General features: G+C 52.0%; 1 protein-coding gene across 9 annotated transcripts in view; it reads left to right on the top strand.

Moving 5' to 3' along the window:
• Nucleotides 1–15,485, top strand: part of CPEB1 (cytoplasmic polyadenylation element binding protein 1) — a 38,961-nt gene that overhangs the window by 8,837 nt on the left and 14,639 nt on the right. For 6 of the 9 annotated variants that reach the window (XM_017817036.1, XM_017817035.1, XM_017817038.1 and 3 more), the window contains exon 3: nucleotides 6,333–6,521. In XM_017817036.1, the coding sequence (XP_017672525.1) occupies nucleotides 6,333–6,521 (189 nt within the window). Of the gene's footprint in view, nucleotides 1–5,121; nucleotides 5,165–5,285; nucleotides 5,391–5,857; nucleotides 6,067–6,332; nucleotides 6,522–15,485 lie in introns of those variants that run through there. The other 3 variants (XM_017817043.1, XM_017817041.1, XM_017817042.1) reach the window with 3 other exon arrangements.

The following is a 15,485-nucleotide window of genomic DNA, read 5'->3' as shown; positions in this document are numbered from 1 at the left end:
CTTTGAGCATTAAGAGGATTACACGTGGTGGAGAAGGGATGGCAGAAGTTCATGACCTTTCACTAATGCTATTGGGGAAACACGTGTGGGGACACCTTCCTGGGTGCACAGTGAGATCAGTACAGCAGCAGTCTGAGCAATGTGAGAGGACAGGCTGATTCAGCACTCTGGGATCCACACAGCTGGAGTGTTATCCCCATCCAGGCAGAGCTGGGACTGCCACTGGAGGCTCAGCTTGCCATACCTAATGTTTAGTCTCTCTAAAGATCATTTTGCAGCTGATGGTAATTCTTGGTGAATGTGGTTGCCTCATCAGAGTCATCTGTGTCATCATGCTCAGCCTCACCACTACCTCTGAATTTTGCAGGGGGCTGCTCCAGGAGCTTCCCAAGCACCAGGCTCAGGCTTCTTTCCCAAACTTTGGGGTACAGTGCAGCAGCGTGGGGAGAGCTGTCATTGTAGAACCTGTCTGGTGGCTTCTGGGACAGGATTGTGGTGCTGCAGAACACCTGCCTGTCAGGCTGCTTCAGTCCTCTCTAGGGAAAGGCAGAACCTCCTCGGTGCAGACATCAACCTTCAGTGGCTTTTAGCCTGGTCTTGGAGGTGGGAGAAAGAACATGGCCTTGACAGAGGTGGGAGTCAACATCTCCTGCTGGAATGCTGCTTGTCCTTGAGCAGCTGCTTTGAAGGGAATGTGGTTTTAAAGCTGCTCTGCATGTTCTTCACTGGTCTGAATAAGAATCTGAGCAAGGCCAGTTTGCTGATGTAGCAGGTGGTTTGTTTGCCAGGCTTTAAAGCTGGGACTTGCTTAGTGGAAGGTGCTGCTACCAGATTTGGTTTAAAAAAACCCCAAAATACTAAACTAGCTTTTGAAATAATCCTGTTCTGTAGGCACAACTTCCAGCCTAAGGAGAGCTAGGAGTAAAGCTCCCAGTTGAGCTTTTGCATGCCTGTTTTTGGCTTCAACTGAAGGCAGTGCTGGCTTAGAAAGAACTTTAAAGAATTATGGTACCCCCAAATGTCCCAGCTGCATTGATCTCCCTTTTGTTAGGCTCTGCTCACTTAAAAGAGAGAAAGCAGTCATTATTTTGCTATAACTTGACAGTCCATTGTGTGAAGAAATGGGAAATGCTTAAATGGTTTCCTGTGAATGGGAGTGGCTTCAGGTGCCAAGTGTAAAGGCTGTTAGTTGTGGCCCATCAGGTCCTAATGATTCTGAGTGGCTGCTTTATTTAAGGAAAACTGAAGGACAAATGCAAACCCAGACTAGCTGATGACTAAATTGGCTTCCTGTTTGCTCTTAACTGGAGTCAGTTAATGATCTATCACTTGTTAAGCCACCCAAAAAATGTCTCTGATATTGAAATGTCAATTCCTCTGCTCTTCCCTGTCCTGCAGCCTTGACAGAAGATGCCAGACAGCACTGGGTGCAGCTGACCTGATGTGTATGGTCTGAGATCAGGGAACAAAATGCTGTAGGATGCAGAGACCCAAAAGGTAGCTCTCCTTACCTGTAGTGTGTGGGGTTCCCAAGGTCCTGAGGCTGAGTGTTAGCAGGAGCTCAGCTGGATCTGGCAGCTCAGAACCCTTCTGCCTGCCCCAAAGAAACACTGGATGCCAGGCACACATCTGGAACAGTGAAATGCCACACCTGTGCCCCAGGAGAGGAGCACACCTGCCTGTGTCCTGGCCTTTGGATTTCAAGTGTCACATTGACAGGTCTTTGTCTAAGTGGGTATGATGCTTTTCAGTACTGGAAAAGTGACTGTAGTAAATGGTTTTTGAAGCAGATCAGTGTTGTGCAGAGAGCAGGTGCTTGGCCTGGAGCTGTTGCACTCTGCAGTGGTCACAAAGTGGGTGGTGTTCCTGATGATCCAGCAGTTTCCTGATGTACTGAGCTCTGTCATTCAGGTTTTGGTGCTGTACTTCTGTGATGGCCTCTGTTACTCTTGGAAGAGGGAAGTAGAGCAGCAAGATTGTTGCAGTGTCTCTTCCTTGGTTTCTGAATTAGCTGTTTACCAGCTGTTGAAGTGTTTGTGGTTATGGAATAAGGCAGACTCCTTTATCTGGCTGGGAAACAGGTCACAGCAGCAAGTGACTCCACTTGAGGAAACCTTCAGATTAGAGGGGAGATGCTTAGTTGTGTTTCAGGAAAACCTCTTGTAACTTGTAGGTTTATGACTAACAAGTGCTTTTCTGATGATCTCCACTGTACTTTGGGAATACAAATCGCTGATCCTCTAAGAGCTTATACTTGATATTTGTTTTTCTTGTGTGCAAAACGCATTTGAGAGGCTTAGTTTTCAGGGGTGCAATTCTCAGCCTTTACAACTGGAGGTGTAAAGAGGTGTGAAAGGAAAAGCAGTGCTGCTGCTGCCAGCTGCCTTCCCATTTGTGATCCAAAGGCTGCAGAACTGCTCATCTTGCCTCATGCTTCTCTGGATTTGGTTTGGAAGTTGAGCCTTGGTCAGAGCTTTAGTTCACAAGGCAAGTCAGGTTTTGTCAGTGAAGAGAGCTTACAGCTGAGCTGGGCTTATCATTCCCCTGCCTTCAACACTAGGGGGCCTTGTTCATGGAGGGACTTTCTCTGGATTCAGGCTCTGCTGGAAACCAGCCTGTGGGAGCAAAGGGAGAGCTCTTCCTGGCAGTGGAGGTGGTAGGAGTGGGATCTAGCTTGTTTGGTTCATGTTCGTTTTAACCATTCTGAGAAGGTCCAGAGGAATTAGGGAACAGCTTTTAAGATAAACTCCATCTGCTGGATCATTAGCTGGGTTTGTGTGAATGGCCTGGGTTTGGAAGGCTCAGACATCTGAACATCTTTGTGCTTGGTTGAAGCATCATATTTCAAGTGTCTGATGGCACAGGGATGCTGCTGCTGTGGAATGAGGGCTGAATCGTGCTGCTCTCTTAACATCTCTCCTGTTCTCTTAACCCACCTGCCACAACCTACCTGTGGATCCCAGCTCCTGCTGCCAGGCCCTGTGTGTCCTTCCCATGCAGGCTTAGGCTGTAATTTCCTAAGTACTTTCTTGTTTAAAATGCCTGGTTGGTGCAGCCATGCTGCATACCAGATCAGGAGAATGAGCCAGGCTTAAAACTAACTCCCTGTGGCTTGGTTTTAACCAGATGAGCTCCCCAGCCCAGCTTCCTGTGTGGAAACTCACCTGCCTAAAGTGGTGTGAGTGAGGAAGGGTGAACTGGGGTGGGGTCAGGTGCTGGGAGCTGTCCCTGCCTGCAGGTGAGAGCTGAGCTCTGGAGGTCCTCTCCTCTAAGAAGCCTTTGGAATGTCTTAAATCCAGTGCTGACAGTTGAAGCCTGGAAAATGCAGCTTTCCATGGGGGTGGTGGTGTGGAAAGCTGTCCAGCCTGTGCTGCGGTGCGTCCTGGCTCCAGGGATCTCCCGGACAGGCAGCAGCACGTCATCCAGGAGAGCCGCCTGCTCTGAGACCAGTGAGGGAGCGTTTCACTGAGGACTTTGATCTCATGATGCTGCTGAAATCAAACCAAACCGGCTTGGGAGGCGGCAGCTCAGTCTCTCCCAGACGCTCGGGCACGAGCCCAGGGCAGCACGGCTCCCTCTGCCAGGATGATTGGCTTCCAGTGGCAACTCCAGGGAAAAATCCAGGTTGGAAAGACTTGTGCTGGTGGTTGGGCCTTGGAAAAATCTGCAGTGAAGCATTTGGGTTGGGCCGTGTCAGGTTGCAAAGTGAAGTTATTTAGTATTTGGTAGATATTTAGCTACGAATAACTTGAGGTTATGACTCTTTAGACTTGTTTTTTTTTTTTTTGAGTTTAATTTTTCCTGCTTTAGTATGTGATTAGTTTTGTCTGCCTACGGCAGTTGATTACATTGTAACAAATTTCCAGACTCTAGCCTTTTAAAAAGAACTATTCCAAAAATCTGCTTAAGTTCTCTTTTAAGTTGGTGTTTTTCCTGGATGATCTGTATCCATCTTTTAGCCTGGCTTGGGAGCATTAAAGGAGAAGCAGACTTGTGCTGGCTGTTTGCTTCCGGTGGGAAAAGGTCTAATTAAAAACTGCTGGTTATCTGAGTGAATTCTGCTCTGTGCCTGAGCAGTTAAAGCTGTAACTGGATTGCAGGGAGCTTGTCTTTATTGTAGATTGAAGTCATCAGAGGGAATCACGGATCTTTTGAACTTGAATCTGATTTGGTTTAATTAAACAAAACAGCTTATTTCCTGAAAAATGCAGATAGTGAGGGAGAATGTGGCTGGATGCTGTGGAGCGAGTGCTTCCTGTTGCTGATAAATTTGTTCTCTGTTTTCCTTACTTCTTCAGTAGTCTGTTCCAAGCTGTTTGGGTTCAAGTTGTGTTGTCAGTCAGTGCTGTATCCATGCTTCCCAGAAGATGAAGCTTGGTGGGAATTAACCCTTTGAGTCTTAGCAAGATCCTGGTCCTTAAAGGGCTGGGAGTCTTCTGCTGCCAGGGATCTGGGCAAGAGCACAGCACTTGTGCATTTTCATAAACGCAAGGATGTTGCATATTCATATGGGCAAGTTGTGGTTGCTGTGGGAACTGAGTTGTCTGAGCACTGTGCCATGTCCTCTCCTCCCTACATCCAAAACAAGCAATCCAAAAGCTCCAGGAGGAACTGATGCGGTGAAATGCCCTGCTGGAGATGCAGCGTGATGCTGCCGGAGTTAATAGTTGATGCTGTTACAGGTGCTTTGTAGCAATGTGACTGAATTGGCACTACAGCTTGTACTAGTACTACTAGGAGTAGGAAACACCCTGGTGGGTGCTATCCTGGTGGAGTGCTGTGGAGGAGGCTGCAGCTGGGAGGGGGAAGGTGGAATGCTGCCAGCAGGTATGGTTGTAGCTGCTCTGATCCTGCCTGTGGTGCCACAGCCTCCTTGCTGTGGATCTGGGAATGCTGGCATTCCCCAAATCACAGTGGGGTGAAGGTGGGTCCCACCTCTGGTGGCATCAGTGGCCTGTCACATGTAGGGTATCCAACCGCCACCAACCTGTGCCTGGGCTTTGCTCCTGGGCGTCCGAGTGGCACGGGATGTGGCTGTGGAAAAGGAGGCCAGGAATGCTGTCAGGCTGTCTGGGATGGCCGGGGCTGCACGTGAGGGATAACGTGACAGGCTGGAGCGACTGCAGCGCCCGCGGAAGAGCCGGGAGCGGTGTGTGCGAGCGAGGTGTACATCTGATGGCACCGTGGGAGGCTGTGGGGGCAGGGGGAGGAGGAGGAGACAGCTGCTGCTGCTTGGAGCTGGCTTATAAATGCCCTCTGACTCAGATTTCGGGTAGCACAGCTGAGCATCTTGCGGTTTCATCAGCCCCCAGATCCCTGCGTTAAACTGGAATTCTCAGACTATGAACCTGCTGTGTTTCCTTAGGCTGTTGGCACGGGCTTAAACCGAGGCAAGAATCCGGCATCTCCAGTACCAGTAGGCTTGTGAACACCCTGCAAGGGAGGGGAGGGCTAGGAAGGGAGGACCAGGCGGGAGGAAGGTAAACAGGCCGTGAAGATTCCTGGTGTGAAATGGGTCCGGCTGGTCCTCTTCCTCCTGTACGAGCGGGATGTGCCCGCTCGGGCTGGACCCGAGATAATGGGCTGCTCTCTGGGTAGTGGGGGTTGAAGGTTATCCTTGTTACTCAGGGGTAAACAATGCCGAGTCAGTGAGGCACAGTGGCCAGGCTGAACCAAACAGATTATGCCAGCAGAATTGTGAAGCTTTGCATCGGATCTGAATCGGAGCCAGCAGCTGGAGGCTGGCCAGGACTAAAGTGTTTTTGGGTTTTGTGGGTGGAGGGAGGCGGGGAGAAGAGAGCTGGGTAGCACTAAAACTAACTGTCTGCTCTGTCGCTGCTGCTGCTCTCATCGTTGCTGGGGGGATTGCTGCCTTGAGCCTGGTGTCTGCTGTGCTGGGGAGCCTTGCTTTGTGCTGCCCGCCTCCCCTGATTCACTGGAGCTGCTCCTCTCTCCTCCTGCTGCCGTCTTGTCTGTCGGGGGAAATCTTATCCTTTCTTCTTACCTTTATTTTGTAAGAGCTGATGCAGTTCTCTTGCATGGCTGAGTGACGTCACTGTCAGCACAGTAAGCATCAGCAGCCTGGTCACATGCTGACCCAGTCAGTAATGCAGACGGGATAGGAAGGTGGAGGGGCTGAGGGGGGTGGGGGGCTGGATTCTGGACATATGGTAGTCCTCCCTTTTGGGGTGCAACTGCTGGTTGCAGAAGCCGTGGCTTCAGAGCAGCACGAGACCTGGCTCGGGGCTTAACGCTTTGGAAAAACTCCTTCTTTAAAAAGAAAAAAAGCAGCCCTGAACTCTCAAGCTTCTGTTTGTTCTCCATCTGAGCAGACATCCAGGACTCTGAAGAAGCAGTGGCAAGCAGGATGCTTTTCCCCACGTCCACGCAAGAGTCTTCCCGTGGCCTCCCAGACACCAACGATCTGTGCCTTGGCCTGCAGTCCCTCAACCTGACAGGGTGGGACAGACCCTGGAGCACCCAGGACTCTGACGCTGCAGCACAAACCAACACACAGTCCGGTGAGTCTGCTGACACACGCAGCAACAGTTGTTGGATTCCTTGTATGTTTTTGGCTGGTTTCAGGCTAATGTGAAGCGATGAGCTTGTGTAACAGGGCGCTGGTGGGGGCTCACGGGGGCTTCTCGACCCGTGGTGCTTGTGTAACGTGGCAGCTGAGTTGGGGAGGCTGTGGCTGCCTATGCCACAGCCCCCTCTGCTCTGCTGTCAGTTCACTGCAGACAAGAAGTGCCCGGGGTTGTTTTGCTCGGAGCTGTAATGCTGGTGGAGGAATAGCCTCGCTGGGAGGGGAGAAACCCTCTTGCTTCCTTTGGAGGGAGTGGGTGGGGGGTGTGGTGTCAGGAGGCTGAACGCTCCGGGTAGGAGTGAGGCTGAACTTCATTCCGGCAGCCCCAGGAAATCCCTGGTGGCAGGTAGCTCTGCAGGTGAGGGGATTATGCTTGCAGAGGGACCCCCCTGCCTGACTGCAAAGGTCCTGGCAGCCCTGGCACTGCCCAGCTGCTGTGGGGTGTGGTACAGCCAGCACCCAACAACTTCAGCTGGCAGCTCGCTGGCTGGGTGGGAGACTTGGAGGGATCCTTCTCCACTCCCACGCTCAACTAGAAATAGCGGGCTGTGCCTGGCAGTGGGCTGCAGGAGATGCAGTGGAATGGCTCCTTGTTTTAACTCTTCTGGTCCAGCACAAACCTACGTGATGGGCAGGGTGTGGGCTGGCAGCCACGCGCTGCTGGCTGGTGTGCCCTTCCCCCTCAATCCTCTCCAGTCTGTTTTTGCAGCTGGCATTGGATGGGGGGTTCCTGGGGTGCTGGGTACTTCCTTTGGAGCAATGTGGGGTTCAGTTAACTCTTCCAGAGGCACCAGCCTTCTCTCTTAAATCACAAGAAAAAGGGATGCTGAGTGCACAAACTTAGTGCATGCTTTTGGCCTGGTGTTGAAGCAGAGGTGTAGAACAGGGAAGAATTCACTTCCTAGCCTTTGAGGGCTGTAAAATCCAGTTTCACAAACGGTAGTGTGTTCGTTCAAGTATCAGTCCGTGGAAAGATCTAGTGCTTTGGCAGAGTTTGTACAAGTTCAGCCTGGTTGCTACAGAAACTCATCCCTTTATAGCAGCACGCTGCTGCTTTGTTAAAAGGGGAGTGCATTGCTGCACAGACTGGGGTGACACAGAGGCCCCAGGCATGGAGTTGGTGCTGACAGGAATAAAGAGAGCTTCTGAGGGGGCTGGGCAGTGGGATTTGCCCATGTAGATGTTGGGAGGGGGGCAAGGGGGTGCTGTTGACCACCTCCATCCAGGGGATGCTACCGTTGGGATAGGAGAAGCTTCTGGGACACAGCCCTAAATGTTGCTGCATGAGTTGTAAAACAACAACTGAAAAAACCACACTAGTGGGGTAGCAGAGTTTGAACAGCTTGATCAGCACAGCACATCTAATTTGCACAAGTCTTGGTGTGGGGCCTGCCTGTGGGCCCTGGCACAGGCACTTGGGCTCTGCCTGCAGCCAGGCTGTTGTAGCTTTATTAAGCCTTGCTCTGCTCTAGTGAGCAGACCTCCACATGGTCCTGTGGGCTTCCCCTAATGAACCAGGGAATACCACACGCTCCTGTCTGTCCTCCTTTCATTGCCAGCTGAAACCTTGAAGGAGAAGGGAGAAACAAGTTGTTAGTGTGCAGTGGGCTGGCCTGGTGCCTTAGAGCTGTGCTCTGAGCCCCTTCTGGCTGTTGGCAGCCAGTGGGGCCCTGCTGGTCTCTGTCTTTCAGGGTCTTTAATGGACGAAGAGCACACTTAGAGCAGGTGACACCCTCCTGAGTGGCTCTGCTGCTGCTGAAGCCCCAGCCACGGGCTCAGCGCTGCGGAACGAGGCTGGCACGCGCAGTGGCGGCCGCTTGGTGCGGATGTCCCAGCCCCACCTGCTCTGCTGTGCCATCTCCACTGCTCCCTTGGCCAGCTTCCTGCCAGGCAGCCTTGGCAGAGGCTCGGATGTCTCCGCAGTGCTCCGGCAGGCAGGCAAGCAGCGCTGGCATGAGCCTGGGGTGGGCTCTGTGCCTCGCAGGCTGGGCAGTGGGGCTGGCAGGGCCTGCTGGGGGGTTTCACTGCCAGGGGTGGAGGGGCTGCTGGTTTCAGGAGGGAGGTTCATTTGGAGATGATTTGAAGGTGCTCCAGTGACCTCCCTGCTCGCAGAGGGTGTATCTGGTGTCAGGTGCCCCCGCTGACTGCAGTGCATCGTGCTGGAGCTCCTGCTGCCGCAGAGGCCTGGGAAGAGCCATGGAAAGAACTGAGCTTCAGGCACAGCCCTGGGCTCTGAACTGCGCCCACTGTGTGTTTGCAACAACCTGTGGTAACAGCTGCTGGAAGATGGCACCCAGTGCTGTCTGGAGAGGCCTGTTTCCTCACTCCTGGTATTCCCGTTGGTACATGAAGGGGGAATAGCTGGGATGTAAAACCTGCCCAGCTGCAGCTGTGCTGCTTGCACAGAGGAGGCTCTGGCCTTAAGCAGCTCTGCAGAGGGTCTAGTTGCCCTATGGCTGGAGGTGTCATGGTTCAGAGACAGTGTTCTCCCTCTGTCCCACCTTCCCTTCCCAGCTGTGCAGCAGCTGGGCCACGAATGCTGATAGTCTGGGCTGCTGTTACTCTCCTGCTCTGAAAGTGCTGGGGACGGTGTGTGCTGACTAGAGAAGTGAAAGGCTGGTCCCTGGGCACAGCTGTTGTAGCGCTTCAGCTGCGCACACCTCCCGTGTCTGCAGAGCCTCTGCCCTTTCTCATTCCTAAGGACCATGGACTGGCAGTGGAGCTCCTTGGGAGGGGAGAGCTTATAGTTCAGGAGCATCTTTTGAAAGGCTGTGAAACGTTCTGGGTGGTAGAGGAGTGTTCTGTGTCTGAAAGCTGTATGGATCTGAGGAGCTGGCAGATGCCGGTGCTTCCAGGTGGCCTTTCCATGCTATGACGGGAAGAGGGAGGACGTGGTGAGGATGCTGCTATGTCTAAGTGCTGCTGAGGCCTGGAAGGCCTCAGCTGGCCTTGTCCCCCAAGGCCTGGAGTCTCCATCAGGGTGTCCTGTGAGCAGGTGAGGCTGCAGCAGAGCTGGCCTTTGTCTGGGGACAGGGAGGGCTGGCGCTGCCAAGCAGAGCTGTTGTGCCGCTGGCACCCAAGCGTTTGGAAGGTTCCAGCAGTGACTCAGCTGTGCAGACCCACAGGGAGGTGGCTGGAAGGGTGGAAATGCAAAAAAAAAAGCAAGCTAACAATCAGGCTATAAATATTGCTGATGTGGTCCCCTGCAGTGCTGTGCTTGAGTACTGATGAGCTGGGACCTCCTCTCCTCTCCCTGCCAGCACAGAGCTTCCTCAGCCTGGGAAGGACCTTTGGCTGCAAACCCGTCTGGTGTCACCTTGTGCTCCTAGGGCGGTGTCACCACACAGCTTGGTGCAGTGGGATCAGGTGCCTGCTGATCCAGAGACTGGAGAGCAGCGGGGGTGGTTTGTATGCCCCAATCCTGCCTACGTACCCTATTCCCAAAGGGCTGCTGAGCTCCTTGCATCCCAACAGGGTTATTTGTGAATTTTTTTGCTGCACCTGGTGCTGTAAGACACTGAGGACATGTGCTGAGCCCTGGGGAGTGTGCCAGAGGCAATGCCAGTCCCTGGTGTCTGGAGAGAGGCTCTCTGGAGGCAGTGGCTGCTGCAGGCTCGAGCTGCCGGCAGTTATTGGCTGTAGGATTGAACTGCTGTCTCATAGCAGGCAAAGCATCTCAAACCCTCTGCTGCCACTAGATCTGTCAGGCTGGAAATACTTCAACAAGTCCCAGAAACCTGCTCTGTGGCCTGGGGAGGGACTTCTGCAGGAAACTGGCCTTGAACACTTCCAGTCCCGCCATTCCTGGCTGTATTTCTTGAGGCAGTGTTTCCTTATCTTTAAAGTAGCCTCACAGTAGGCAGGCACGTGTGTTAAGATCTCGGAGTTAGTTCATTGCTCTGCAAAAGCAGGGAGGGAGATCAAGAGGCAGTAAGGTGGGACTGCCCTTGATGGTATCCTTTACCTTCACTGCCCTGTTCCTCAAGTGGCACAAGGAAATGGGGTCTCGATCCAGTTTTTGCCTGGAGAACAGCAGTGCACAGCAGATCCCTGTGCAGATTTTCGGTCTCCCTGGCTGGTTTTCAGCTGCTTGGTCTGGCTGGTCTGTCCTGCCCTACATTGGGAGCTGTCCCTATGTGGGACAGCAGATTTGCCTACTGGGAAATCATCCTAAAACCAGTCTCTTTAAGTTTGCAATGCTAACCTGCAAGGGTGTTTTCAGCAGGATCAAATCTTCTGGAGAGGATGTCTGTCTCTCTAGGTGAAGTCACCAGGTGAGCTCTTTTGATGGTGTCTGATGGAGCACCTTGTTGTATCTACCTCTCTGCTTGTTGTGTGCCCCTAAAGCTGCTGGTGCAGCTACAGATCTGAGCTTTTCCTTGGATCTGCTCTTGAGACTGCAGCTCCAGCCTCATCTGTACCCTCTGCGGGGTGGCTGCTGCTGTCTCATTCTCCAGCCTGCAAGGTTGCAGCTCCAGTCACTCTGCTGAGGAAATTGCCTTTGGTAAGGAAATGCTGCTGAATCTTCCCAGCCCTTGGTTCTCCTGCTTCCCAGAGCACAGCAACTAATTTTTTGCAATAAGCTTGCTTATCTGTAGTTGCTTAAAATCTGCTAGGCTGGAGCTGTTGTCTGTTGTGTGTCACCTGGCAGATAGCTGAGGCCTCTGAGCATGGATCACTCTGAAGTCTTCAAGGCAAAACCCACCTCTGAAGGATGAAAGAAAAGACCTGTTGCACAGGCAGAATGGTTGTTGTCATGGACTCCTGCTTTCTTCTTGAGAACAGCAGGAGGTATTCGTAAGCTGCTTCTTCAGGTTGGGCTGTTTCCAGAGTGTCCTCAAATGCTTCGTGTGGTGGCAGGTACCTGAACCCACCCAGATGAGCGTTGCTGCTCAGCCTGGGGGTGGCTGTTCATAAACACACTGTGGCAGTTGCTGGCCTTCCTCAGACTGCTGGTTTGAGTGCTTGGATGCAGAGCTTGGGGCAGGCAGAGGATTTGGATGAGGGAATTCCCCAGTTCTCCCTCTGTTTAATTTGCTGCTAGACTAACCCTGCTCTATAGAGCTCTCCCTTGTGCGTGTCCAAGTCTCTCCCTGCTGGTTTTCCTTCTGTCTTTTGGACGTGTGGCTTCAGAAGACCTAGTTGTATCCTCAGCTCCTGCATATTCCTGCTTGGCTGTGTAAAAATCCCTCTCCTTGTGCTAGAGGAATGTTTCAGAGGCTCATCCTGATGGGAGAGCTCAGCATTTGGATAACACTAGGTTGGCACTAGAGTATCCAAGGATGGTTTTTCCTGCTCTCTGGTGAAAGGGGAGCTTTGGGTGCAGGGAGCAAGTGCTTCATCTGAGTAAGACACAGTCAGATCGAAGCCCAAGTCTACTTAGAAAATGCAGTGAAAGGTTCTTTCACACTACTGATGGTGTGGCTGCTGGGGCAAGGAGATAAGGCTACCTCTTGCTGACCTCAAACCTGTGTCTGGTTCAGGTAAACAGGTATCCAGAGTTTTGGTGGTGTTCCTGAATTCCATATTCTAGGTGCCTGTTGTTGCCTTGAAAGGAAGACAGGCTTTCCCAGCAGCCTGGTGATGTTCAGGGAATAGTAGTGGAAGTACAAACATGGTGGTATTGCCTCCTGTTTGGAGTTTATGGGTGATAATGGCTTAAGGGAACAAAGCTGGGGGCTGCCTTGACTCTCCTGGTCTACTGCTTGGTGCTTGTACTCCAGGAGTCTCTGAAAGCTTGTCCTGTGCCATGCTGGCTCTTGTTGGGCTTTTCTGAGGCTGCACTTGGTGTGGGTGCTTAATGGGCACTTGTTCCTTGAGTGTTTCCATAAGGGCTGCTCATGGTCCGTGGGCTGATTCCTTAGTGGCCGTGCTGAGGAGTGGGAAGCAGGGAAGCACTTAATAGCTGCACACTGCTCATGTGGCAGCAGTATTTGATCCTTAACAGAATAAAATATGTATCAAATAAGTAAAAGAAGTATCAAACCTGAGCTTGCAATTGGTTTCTAATGGCAGTTGCTCTTAATCCACCTCTTAAAGCTTCCATTTGAGCAGCTTCTCCTAAAACAGATTTATTTTTATCTGCGCTGATGCTGTAAAACAGAAGATGCAAATAGAGGAGTAAGTGGAACAGGAACCCAACCAGCATCTCTGCTTGTATCCATCCAGAACTGAAGTGGGTCAAGGCAGCTCCAGTCCTGTGCTGGAGGCGGCTTGGAGGAGCAGGGGGGCACCACCCCAAACCCTTCTCTTGGCTTCTCAGGGAGAGGTGTTTGATTGTGGCCTCTGGAGCAGCCAAGTGTGCTGCAGTGTGTCCAGTGGTGGTCTGGAGAACATTTCTCTTGGCTCACTCTGGAATTGAGCCTTAACAGGTGTGTTCCCTTCTGAGGATTGGAGCTGCTGTTTGGTGGCTCTGAACTGCACCAGGCTACTGGTAACTTAGTCTTTTTGTGACTGATATTGGAGGTAGCAGCACAGTGGTTTTATTGTGTGCAAGCTCTGGCCTTGGGAGTAAGATTCATCCCCAGAATTGTCCCAGTCAGATGAGAAATGGGTTGGATGAGTTTTCCTCCAGCCCTTGTACTGCTACATGTCTAAGCAGTGGATGGGATGGTTCCTTGCTGGACAGAGCCGACCTGAAAGGCTCTGTCTGCTGCAGCTCCATTGGTGGGAACATGGAAGCTCTCTAGAAGAGGGCCTGGATGTGTTTTTGGTTCAGTACCTTCACAGCAAACTGCACAGTGTGTGCTGGCCTGAGTACTTCCACATGGAGCTGGGATGGGGAACAGCTTTGGGAGCTGCTCTCCCAGTGTGCTGGGGTTGCCTGTAGCAAAGGTAAGAGTGATGCCTGCTCTTTCTCTTCCTCAGCTCCTGCTGCCTTAGGCCTGAGTTTGTCCCTGGTGCTGTGTTGTCCCTGGGCACAGTGATACCCAGGTGTGGCATTGCAGGGTGACCTGTCATTGGGGTGTCACCAGGGCCGGGGCAGCAGAGAGCGTTGGGCCTGTTTGTACAGGTGAAATCCCTCCTGCTGACTTCTTATGCAGTGACAGCATGTGGAACTGCTGTAAGAGGGCTCTTAGTCCTCTGCAGTGCTCTTGGCAGGCTGGCTTTTTTTTAGGGTAACTCAGGTTAGAAGGGACCTCTTCTAACCAGGTTATCCAGCCCAACTTCCTGCTCAGGGTAGGAAATCTGCTGGAGGGTGGCAGAAATAGCAGTGGGCCAAGGGGCTGTAGAAGCTAATTCCTGGAGTGCCACAGTGTTCCCAGAACAACACCCATTAAATGGGCATCTCCACTGGGTTGGCTCTGAAACGATCCACTTCCAGATGGTGCTGTGGTCCTTGAGCTGTCACTGCACAGTCCCTTCCCAGTGCTGCTGTAGGACTGAACACATGGGGTGTGGCCTGGGGCACTGAGCAGGGCATCTTCAGCCAGGGCTGCACCCTGGAAACACATCTCCTTGTGCCTGGTCCCTTAGGCACTGGCAAAACAGCTGAATCACAGGTGCTGTCTGTGCTGCTGCCAGCGCAGAGGCTGCTCCTGGGCACGGCAGCTGCTGCCACCCCTTTGGGAGGGATGCGGTGAAATGCCCAGCTCCTTGTCTCTCTGTCTGGTTTTCTCCCCAGGAGTGCAGAGGGAAGGTGAGGCAAACCCCCAGAGCTGTGATGCTGAGGTGTGCAGGCCTCTGGAAGATAACTGGGAACCTGCAGTCATCACTGGTGGGGCTGCAAGTGCCAGTCTGGCAGTGGCTTTGTGCCAGCTGAAGGCCTTAGTGAAGCTCATGTGCCATTTCCCAAATAAGATTGCATTTGAGACTAAAGTCTCTCCTTCTTCCAGTTCTTCCTTTGCTACTGCCTTGTCCAGAGGGGTAGGGCCAACAGCCTGTACCCCTCACGCTCCTCCAGGGAACCCCCCTTCTAAAGGGGCTATCCTGGACTCATCACCCCCAGACTGATGCAGCTGAGAGTGAGGATGAGTCACTCTTGTTAGCACAGGTAACACACAGCAGAGTTTGCACCCTGGATGTTGCTGCAGATAATTGAGAGGAGTTTGGTACTTAAATATAGAAGTGTTTGTTCTTGAGACTTGCAAAGCTGAAGCTTGTTGTGCAGAATTTGACCTGAATATGTTGGCTTTTAAATCTCTCTGGGACTGATACATGTTAAAATCTGCTGTGCTTCAGTGTTCTGATCTTTTTAAAACAGTCATGGTTGTGGCAGCCTGCTTAGTGAGTGCACCTGGACATTTCTAATTCTGAAGCCCATTTTAGCTGTCTTTTCTTATTTATATATTTACCTTGGGCGTCTGTTCTCCTTTCCTAGAAACACACAGGAGTGAATTCCCTGCCTCAGTGAGCCTTGTCAGCCAGGCCCTGCTCTTGGTGCTGGTGGAGGACCTGTGCTCCTTGGTGTTAATGCAATAAGCTTTTCTCTCTTCCTAGTTCTGCTGCTGTTTCCATTTTTCAGGGCAAGTGACTTACCATGTTGGTGACAGAACCAAGAATAGACCTCAGGTGTCCTGACTCTAATTCTGTGGTTCAGCTGTGGGATCATGCTGCCTTTTTTATTCCCCTGCCCCCTTCTTAGCAAGCCAGAAATAGCTGCCTGAATATCCTCAGTTCTTCTTCGCCCCAAATGAAGAATCTGTGAGGGCAGAGGTTCCTCTTTTGTAGTTCAGAAACAAAAGGGAGGCTGTGCTGTAGTTCTTATTTAGATGGTGGTTACTGCTAGTTTGATCACTTCTGCAGTTTTGGGAGCTGCTTTTCTGGTAGTGAGCTGGTAGTTGGTTTGAGATGATTGAGACTTCCGTGGTGATACAGCCCAGAGAGGACTGTGTGCCTTGGACTTGGGTTGGCTCCTCTTATGACAGCAGTGACTGCTTTTTTCAATGGATAATGGGAA

This window comes from Lepidothrix coronata, unplaced genomic scaffold (genome assembly GCF_001604755.1).
Source record: "Lepidothrix coronata isolate B3197 unplaced genomic scaffold, Lepidothrix_coronata-1.0 Scaffold58, whole genome shotgun sequence".
Lineage (NCBI taxonomy): Eukaryota > Metazoa > Chordata > Aves > Passeriformes > Pipridae > Lepidothrix > Lepidothrix coronata.
This window is presented reverse-complemented; position numbering and strand designations above follow the sequence as displayed.